The following is a 10,357-nucleotide window of genomic DNA, read 5'->3' as shown; positions in this document are numbered from 1 at the left end:
TTTCTAGCCAGCCACCATAGAGACAGTAAGGTGAGAGCCAGGGAACTGTCAAACTTTTGACTGAAGCAGTTGTCAGTGAAGACGGTGGTCCTTTTTTTAAAAAGCAACCTCAATGTTATTCTAAGATAGGGATGTACAAACCTTGGCAACCTTATGACTTGTGGACTTCAAATGGCTGGCTGGAGAATTCTGGGAGTTGAAGTCCACAAGTCTTAAACTTGCCAAGGTTGGAAACCCTTTGCTCTAAAACAATCCCAATCTTCCCTTTTGAACAAATGGATTCTGGCCTCAGTTTGCAACTAGACCAGGGATAGGCAACCTTGGCTCTTTCGTGACTCGTGAATTTCAACTCCCAGAATACCTGAGCCAGCATGGCTGGCTCAGGAATTCTGGGAGTTGAATTCCACGAGTCATAAAAAGAGCCAAGGTTGCCTACCCCTGAACTAGACCATGATCAGAAGCCTTGTGATGGATATTGTCTTCCAAAATAAAAAATGTTTACCCTCTTCATCTGACACCCCCCACACCTTCATCACAGCTTCGAGTTATATAAAGTCAATGATGTTTCACCAACCATTATTGACAAGGTCAGGTTATTGTTTTTGATGTGTCCAAGGCATATTGGGTTGGTTTAGGCAAGTTCCTTTCTTCAAGTTACAGGCCAATATCTACCATCAGCACTTACCTTGTTTCAAAAGGGACGTAGGAAACGGGAGGCGGTCGTCGGTACCGGCCGACACCCGAGTTAGAAAGGGCGAAAGCGCTGTGGTAGTCACCATACCGAAGGCTTAGAATATGCGCAGCGGCGCAGGGGAAGGGGTGAGGAAGGGGTAAAAAAAATCGGGGATGGGGACTGCTGAACCTCGGCCGGAGCCGAGGCTGCGCTGGTTTAAAGCGAGCAGATCCTCTCTCAGGAGAACATGGCGGGGGAGTGAAGCGAGGAACCCCAATGCCCTACCAGCACTTACCTTGTCTTTGTTACTCCAAAGATATATTCTTGATATAATTTGGAATGTCCTATCACAGGAAAAAAAGAAGCTTTGCCAAGCACTCCTAGCAAGGTATTCTCTTTCTAGCTTTGCACCTGATCTCCTGTGTGTAATCTCCCTTGCTCCTAAGCCCCAATGTCCCTTGTAATGGTGAGTTTCCACTGATACTTTCAGCAGACGGTTATGTCAACAACCAGCTGCAAGCTTTTTCCTTATCAGTTCACAAAAACAGCTATTAGAAAGAATATTACATTCTTCCCTAATGCAATAAGAGATTCTTTGTCTGATTATATCCTACCTAGGTAGATGTGCTTAATACTCTTTTCTCCTTTTTGCCACAATAAATATCCTACTAGTTAGTTTGGACTAAGAGTGAACTTCTGTAGCTGAGTGTAGATAAGAACCTAAGTCTCCCTATTCCTAGTCCAACACTTAATTCCTCTCATCCCAATAAATCTTGCTAAAGAAGAGTCTATGGAAATTTCGCTTGGGGAAAAAAAACTTCCTCCTGTTTAAAGACAACTTCCAAGTGTCTCTTAATTATGAAGACAAGCATATAGCAGTCAAAAATCACCAAGAGGAACTGTGTAATTCTGCAACATCTTCATAGTTGCTGCCATCACACCCATAATAAGATATATCATCAAAGAAGAAAAACACTAGTTTAGCTTCAGATTACTCATGAAATTAGTCACCCTTAAAAATGTTCAGTATAGCACCTTCAAGCTACGGGGAGCTATGAATAAACCCCATGCAAGGGTTAAGGAGCAGGTAGAGAAAGGTAAAGTAAGGGAACAAGACCAAACATGGAAGGCATTTTATAAGATAACTCTCTTTGCATTGGCTTATTGTACTACCTCTTTTATTCATGTGTCATGACTTTATTAAATTTTATATCAGGATTTAGAAATACACAAGTCTTCTAAACATTGTAGAATTACAGCTATGGCCCTTCTATGACTTGGGGACTTGGGGACCATGCTGGCACAGGTATCCTGGGAGTTGAAGTCCACAAGTCATAAAGGCACCATAGTTCCCCACCTCTGCTATAGGGTGACAGTTAACATCTCCCCACAATCAGTTCTAATACTGCCAGGGCCTATGCCAGAGCTGCCCACTAAGATTTCACAAACACACACACACACACACACACACACACACACAAATTACCACCACAACCTCAGCCCAGCCATGCACTTCCAGTCCATTGACCATAACAACAACAATCCACCATTCAATTAACTGTCTCTCATAAACTCATCTCCAAAAATCATTCTCCCCAGATGCCAGTTTAGTTGTTCTGAGCAATCTTGAATGGGATTTTGGCTAGAAAGGTGGGATATCAGTATTAATTGTTATGTACACGTGTGTCACCATGACTCAATGGACTGAGGAAAAAACATGAGACTTGGGAACAGAAGGAGCTGTAACTGGTGATGGAAAAAACAATGGGTTGGTAGAGAATTTGGTGAAACTAGTATATTGAGACAAAGTAAATGTTATTTCTTTAGCATGATTTTAAAAGATTATTTGCTGTGTCCATGTGTGATCACAAGCCAGGCTGAATGAATATCATACCTAATGACAATGATATTAATTCAGTGGTATTAAGTTATTTATATATTATCCTGAAATATTTTATTTTTATGTAAGAGTTGCTCCCATTGAATCTCTCTCTCTCTCCAATACAACCACAATCTGCTATTTTAGAAGCAAAGAAGGGGAAAATATTTTTTTAATGTTTAATGGGGGATAAGCTACCTAGTGCATACGAGCAGCTATTTCTGCTCCTGTGAAACGCCCTTCTAACAGCAATTATTTGCAAACTTTTTTTAAAAAAATGATGACTGCAATGTTGGTCCTCAACAATTGCCAACTTCATTACGCCTTGGGCACCTTGGGAGACTCTATGTGAACTTTAAGACATTCAAAAGTAGCAAAGTTAATAGAGCAGACATGTCAAACACAAGGCCTGGGGGCTGGATCCAGCCCGCAAAGTGGTTTCATGTGGCCCGCGAAGCCATCCTGGAAACAGTGAGGGAACGGACCCCATTGCCTTGGCCCTGACCCAGAGACCCTCCTTCTGCCAGAGACCCTCAGATCTGTCCCATTCCTGCCCAGGCCCCCATAGGCACCCTTGATGCGAACGATGTAGAGTTGGCCACGCCCACCCAGTAGGCCATACACACTCTAGCCACGCCCACCCAGTAGGCCACACCCACCCTGGCCATACCCACCCGGCCCCCTGAGGGCAACTGCAATGCTGATGCGGCCCTCAATGAAATTGAGTTTGACACCCCTGTAATAGAGGGTTAAAACCCATCTTGTTGCTGGCTGCTTGGAAAAAACAAGAAACAAAGCAAAAGGAAAGAAGAACACGGATGGTAGGAGGAAATGGGACCACTGCAATTCAGTGGGAAATAGCCATCATTGAGGAAGCAGAAGTGAGATGGGCCAGAGGGTGGAAACTGATAAAGGGTTAAAGAGAACTACGGGGAAGAATCAGAGTGGCCTTGTGTAGGAGTGAGGGTGGAGGCTGGATTAAGAGGGAGTATTCCTGAAAGAGAAAATAATTACTGACAAGGATACAAATCTTCTTCCCAGCTGGTTCAAATACTTTCTACTAGTCCTTTAATCAGTAGAAGATGGTGTATTCCCCAATGCCAACCCCTATTCAACAGAGTAACGAAACAAAAAAAAATGGTGCTAACCTTACATATGTATTGTGGGTCACATTTAGTGAAGAGATTAGTGGATTTCTCCAGCTTTGTTTATGTTTTTATTAAGCTTCACCTGTCAGTGTGTGTGTGGGGGGAATCAACCACTCTCCCTAATATGGAGTGGGATAGGGCAATGTTTAGACAGTTGCTTAGATTAGTGGGTTTAGCCACCTGTCTGGTTGCCTGGCCTAGCGACATGAGGGGGAATGCTTCCTATGCTTTCCCTCAGCAAACCCCCTCTTCCATGCCTATTATTAGTCAGATGGGCAAAAATTAGTCTGATAACGGGGGTATAGATTGAAGTAGGAGCGAGTGGTCTATGTGTAGAAAGAAAGGAAGTTGACCTTGATGGGCATATGGAAGATGCATTGCCAGGGTGATGAGGAGTAAAATGTATTTTCAGTTTACAACAGATAATATTTGGAAGACACTCTGTCAGACACCTCCCTAATTCTCTAAGCTAGGAGGAGGAGGAGGAGACCAGACATAATCAGGTCTGTAAGATGGATATGAGCCCCATTAGGCAGACCAGCCTAAGAAACCAACTCTGCAGGAAGGTTGAGAGTACTTTTTATTCAGATTGGGTATAATAACAGAATCAAGGATAAGTTGAAGCTGCTTATGTCCTCTAAACAAATTACTCAGGCCTCACCCCAATTGAGCCAGTGAATGACACTTAATGTGAAATATTCTGCTGGTCTTCAGAGGTAAGCATGTCTACAGCAATGCAGCCCTGAAGATTGTTACAATCCACTTGACTTGATTCTATGTGGCACTCACTATTGTTACTGTAGTATGTTGACTTACTAGTCACAGCTCTTTGGATTTTTCATTTTTTGTTAACATTCTGGTACCATCATGTGTCAAAGACAAAACACAAAACTCTGCTTTAAAACTGAACTGAGAATTTCTTATTTCAAATGAGTTCTTTTTTATTGAAAAGTTTTAAAATACATTTTTAAAACATATACCCCATCTACCCCACCCTTCTCCCCTTCCCTCCCATCCCAACACCCCCCCTCGACTTCCCAGAGCCGAATACAGGGTATTACATCATACAATCTTACTCTAAAATATTCTAATTACTATAATTACTCTTTAAACCCTATCGCACTTTAACTCTCCTTAACCATAGAAAAGAAAAATAATATAGCCTCTAACTACAATAACTAATAACTATTCATATGCTAAATGATACTTTGTAGTCCCATATTTGTTCTGAATATAATCAATCCATCTTTTCCATTCCACTATATATCTCTGTTGCGAGTGATCTTTCACATAGGCCGAGATTTTAGCCATTTCTGCCAAGTTCGAAACTTTCAAAGTCCATTCTTCTATAGTAGGCAGGTCCTCCTTCTTCCAGTATTGCGCTACCAAAAGTCTTGCAGCTGTTATTAAATTCAGCATCAATTTAGTTTCTATAGCAGTACAATCAGTGATAATACCCAACAAAAACAATTGCGGTGAGAATCTTATCTTTTTCTTAAAGATCTTCCGCATATTCCACCAAATTTTAATCCAAAAAGCTTTAACTTTTTTACAAGTCCACCATACATGATAATACATTGCATCATCACAACCACATCTCCAACATTTTGGCTGACAATTTGGATACATACATGCTAATTTTTTGGGATCTAAATGCCATCTATAAAACATTTTGTAAAAATTCTCCCTTAAATTTTGTGCCTGTGTGAATTTAACATTCCTAACCCATATTTTCTCCCAAGTGTCCATTATTATTGGTTCTTGAAAGTTCTGGGCCCATTTTATCATACAATCCTTAACCAATTCCGCTTCTGAGTCAATTTCTATCAATGCATTATATATCCTTCTTATATGCGCTTGACTTTGATCTCTAATTTGCTTTACCAAATTCCCATCTGATATTGAAATACCAATTTTCTGATCTTCTTTCCATCTAGCCTGTAACTGCCCATACTGAAACCAAGTTTGTACTATTTTTTCATCTTTTAAAATATTAAAAGAGTTCAGTTGCCATTCATTCTTTTCCAATCTAAGAATTTCTTTATATGTTATCACATTATTTCAAATGAGTTCTAAATAATTCCCAAGGAGCTAAATTTCATTATTATTTTTTTCTTTAATCTCTCTGCTATTGTGGCTGCATTTGATGATCCCAAGGTGGCAGCGGTGGTGATAATGATGTGCCATCAAGTGACTGTTGACTCTTAAGGACCACATAGATAGGTTTTCTACATTATCCTAAGGGGTACAGTAGTAGTAGTAGTAGTAGTAGTAGTAGTGTTTTTTAAAAAAAAGTTTCTTTTCTCATACATGCAGAATGAGAAAATAAAATACTCCTACTGTAGAATGTTCACTTTTGAAAAGGGAGGTGCTATCTCTGGAAAAAAGAGGTGAGGATGTCAGCATAAACTTCTCTTTTTATGTTTGACACCCAATACATAAACAAGACTGATAGGGCCCTGACTTTATACTGCAAAATATTACTTCATTTTGAGAAGAGCAGGGCCATAACAATTAGCAGAATTATATAAATCAGATCCGTTTAGATGATAATACTTTCATCACCTCCTCTTAACCTACTCGAGTTTAAATTGGAGGGTTGATTCGAACTGAATTCAGTGGACTTAACGGTAGCAACAAGTGACGGACTAAGGCTTGTCGCGTCTTTATATAACAGTACGGCACTGTACAGAAAAGCTTTAAAATCAAGAAAACACGCAGAGCCTTTTAAAGCCATTTTTGGGGGGTTCTTTCTTGAACGACTAAGCCAGCTAACGAGTGCGGGCCGTGGGGGGACGGGGGACGGGAAGCGAGAGCTAGATGGGAAGGCTAAGGAGAGAATAAATGTGTTTTTACCCTGGACGAAACTTTTTTTTTAAAAAAAACACAAAACAAAACAAAATCAAATCTCTCCAGATCGGAGCCGGGAATTTGGAAGAACCTGAAAGCGCATCCATGGGGATGCGGAAGTGGGACGCGCGGGTGTGTGTGTGTGTGTGTGTGTGTGTATGTGCGTGCGTCTGTGTGTGTGTGTGTGTGTGTGTGTGTGTGTGTGTGAAACAGACAACGATTTAAAGCAGGGGTCTTCAAACTTGGCCCTTTTATGACTTGTGGACTTCAACTCCCAGAATTCCTCAGCCAGCAAAGCTGGCTGAGGAATTCTGGGAGTTGAAGTCCACAAGTCATAAAAGGGCCAAGTTTGAAGACCCCTGATTTAAAGCCTCTCTCCTGCTTCGGATCTATCCACAAAAAAAAAAATAAATCTCAGCAGCTCGCGAACTCGCAGACAAGACCCCTCCCTCTTTCGTGATCGACCGTCAGTCGCTTCCTGCTTCCCCCCCCCTTCCGCCCCAGCGCCTGCAATACTCTCCACCAATCCTCCGCCTCCTCCAAACCAATGACCTCATCCCTTTCCTTTCCATTGGCCAGCTATATTAAGAAAGTAGCCGGCCCCTTTAAATACCAGCGTCCGACCGTCGCGGTGCTATGGCATAAAGTACCTTAGGACTCGGGCGGCGGGAGCGGTCTTTGGAGGAGAAAAAAAAGAAAGAGAAAAAAAGAAAAAAAAAAAAGAAAAGGTGGGAAAGCCGGAGCAAAACTTGCAGAGAAGCTTGCCGCCACGTTTATTTTTTTAGCTCTGGTGCTCTGGGTTTCTCCCGCGTCCCCCCGGCAGGGAATCCGGGTCAGGAAGAGAGCAGCAAGGAAGCCGAATCTCCTTCCTTCTTCCATGCGAGCAGGCGGAGGGCATCGGAGGAGCCAGCCGAGAAGAGAACCGAAGCCCGGGCCAAGTGGGCGGTTCCCCTCTGCCTAAGCCGCCCGGAAGAGCCGTCGTTCCCGCCGGCGCCCGGAGAAGGCAGCGCCGTCCGCCGCCTTCGCCACGCTGCCCTGTGGAAAAAGCCGAGAGGCAGGAGGAGCCGCGATCAGGCGCCGGGAAGAGAGCGCTTCGGTCTCCCTGCTGGAGCAGCAGAACAGGGCGGGGTTGGCGACCCTGGCCATGGCGGCGATCCGCAAGAAGCTGGTGGTGGTGGGCGACGGGGCGTGCGGGAAGACCTGCCTGCTGATCGTCTTCAGCAAAGACGAGTTCCCGGAAGTCTACGTGCCCACCGTCTTCGAGAACTACGTGGCTGACATCGAGGTGGACGGCAAGCAGGTGGAGTTGGCGCTTTGGGACACGGCCGGCCAGGAAGACTACGACCGCTTGCGTCCTCTCTCCTACCCGGACACCGACGTCATCCTCATGTGCTTCTCGGTGGACAGCCCGGACTCCCTGGAGAACATCCCGGAGAAATGGGTGCCCGAGGTCAAGCACTTCTGCCCCAACGTGCCCATCATCTTGGTGGCCAACAAGAAAGATTTGCGCAACGACGAGCACGTGCGCAACGAGCTGGCGCGCATGAAGCAGGAGCCCGTCCGCACCGAGGACGGCCGGGCCATGGCCATTCGCATCCAAGCCTACGATTACCTCGAGTGCTCGGCCAAGACCAAGGAAGGCGTGCGGGAGGTGTTCGAGACGGCTACCAGAGCGGCTTTGCAGAAGCGCTACGGCACCCAGAACGGTTGCATCAATTGCTGCAAAGTGCTATAATGCCCCACGGACGCCGGGGGGGGGTGTGTGAAGGGGGGCGAGAGACAGGCGTCAAGGGACTGGGCTGACTCCTAAAACCCCGACGGAGAGTCGCAGGCGAGAACAAACTCGGGGAAGGGTGGGAGAGCAAGCTGCCCGCCCGCTTGGACGTGGGAAGCGCCGATTTTCCACCGAGGGGACCCCCGCCGGTTGATGCAACTGAACTTGGCTCTTCAGCCTGGCTCGCATTTGCGGAGGACAGTCGTGGGGCTTCCACGGACCGAAGGCGCTCCTCTTTTTCCCTTGCTGGAGAGGGAGCTGCCTATTGGGGCCTCGCCGCGCCTCGATCTCCCGTGAAACTGCAGGAGGAGATGGGAAGACCGTAGCTGCGCTCTTGCCTTTTAAGCTTTTCCCTTAGGGAGGCTGGTGGACAGATCTGCCTAGGTCGGGATCCCCCCTCCCTCCCCCCCCTGCAGTGTTTTCCTTCAGGCTGGGAAGAGAGTCCTGCATTGAGAAGTGCTGAGAGGGAGGGAGGGGTATCTGCTGAGTTGTACATAGCCAATTGTTTGAATTGGGGCAAGGGAAGGATGGGGCTTCTTTGACACTGGACTGGGACCTTGCTCTCTTTGAGACTGATTCTGATTTTTATGGGGTAGGGTAGGGTGGGGGTGAGTGGATTGGGCTGTCTTCTTCCTAGCCTTTCCACAATGAAAAGGTCTTCCTTCTGGAGATAGCCCTTCTCAGAAGAATGGGATCATTTGCTTGGGGTTAGAGAATTCCCAAACTTCCCACAGTCTGGTGCCTGCTGTCCTTGATATGGTTTGGATCCCCTCCTTTCTGTCTCCCGCCCCCTCCTTTCAATCTGACTTCTATTGCAAAAGAACCTATTTTGCACAATGATGAGGGTGTTTATTTGGACACCTTAATGCACTTGTGAGGTGCAGTGTAACACTGTACCATTACAAAAACCCTTGCATCATAACCTCATTTTGAGCACAGTCCAGCTAAGAAGCACTTTCCAGGGCAACACTTTTTAACCACCACCACCCCTTGATGTTGAGCCTTTGAAGAACTTTCACCAGATAGCCATCAATGGGACTTTGAAATGCTTCTTTTTGACTGGGTTGTGCACCTTTGTTTCTGTATAACTGATGACTTATGTAAAGCCACTGTAACATCTTCTGGGGTTGTTGTTGCATCAAGAAACGAGTGGAAACACTGTCTTTTTTTTTAAGGAATGTGACATTTTTTTGTCATTTTTGTTTTACTTTTTCAGCACTAAGTGCCATCTTTGGGCTCATTTCAAAGGATAGTACACTTATTTTCACCAGCCAACTTCGAGTGTGTGAGAATAACTTGTGCTTCTCTGTTTCAGAGAGTTGATTGAATTTGTCCCCTTCCCCACTGAAAATTTTTAACAGTGGTACTAAGAATTTTATTATTTAAAACAAACACACAAAACACTATATTGATTTGGTTAAAGAAAAGACATGTGAAGTTTACTTTAAATCATCTAAGCTGTATATGCAGGAAGGTGTTTTTTTTGGTAAAGTATTAAAAAGTTCTATGACTACATTCATGAGATACTCTTTGCTTCTTGGTTGCGACTGAATGAACGTATGTCTGTTGGTTCTGAAAAAAGCGTAAGCATTTTCCTTTGAACTACAGCTGTTGGAAATATTAGCATTTTAAACTTCCTGGATCCTAACAAGACTACTGGCCTAGCTAAAAATGACTTCACTCAGGCCTACTGTACTGTAATAGGACTCCTTTAGAAGCATACATAATCTCACAGTGGTATACTCAATTAAAATCAGATGCCATTTTTCCATCCTGTTTTTTAATTGCATTGATTAAGTGGATTTCAACATCCCAAGTGCATGCAAGACTACAATTCTAGAAGTAAAGAGCTTGCACTAAAGATATTTTTTATAACAGGAAGAAATGGTTGCTTCTTAAAACATAAGTTTTTGAGAAAAGTTCCTAGATCCTTAGGAAACAGCTGTACAGTGTTTTTTTTTAAAAAAAGTCTTTGTCCTGCCAGAATGAGGTCACTGCCCTTTGCCCTGAGTCTTCAGGGTCCTAGTGCCTCT

At 44.3% G+C, this 10,357-nt stretch overlaps 1 protein-coding gene across 1 annotated transcript; it reads left to right on the top strand.

The window, feature by feature from the left end:
- The first annotated feature begins 7,108 nt into the window (after positions 1–7,108).
- On the top strand, positions 7,109–9,839 carry RHOB (ras homolog family member B). Its single transcript, XM_083349269.1, has one exon. The coding sequence runs from the start codon at positions 7,695–7,697 to the stop codon at positions 8,283–8,285; it is 591 nt and encodes a 196-aa protein (XP_083205395.1). The 5' UTR covers positions 7,109–7,694; the 3' UTR covers positions 8,286–9,839.
- Positions 9,840–10,357: the final 518 nt, after the last annotated feature.

This window comes from Vipera ursinii (assembly GCF_947247035.1).
Source record: "Vipera ursinii genome assembly, chromosome: 1".
Lineage (NCBI taxonomy): Eukaryota > Metazoa > Chordata > Lepidosauria > Squamata > Viperidae > Vipera > Vipera ursinii.
This window is presented reverse-complemented; position numbering and strand designations above follow the sequence as displayed.

Bases quoted from the DNA above. Each gene is read 5' to 3' on its own strand.
- RHOB (XM_083349269.1), top strand. From the start codon at position 7,695: ATGGCGGCGATCCGCAAGAAGCTGGTGGTGGTGGGCGACGGGGCGTGC.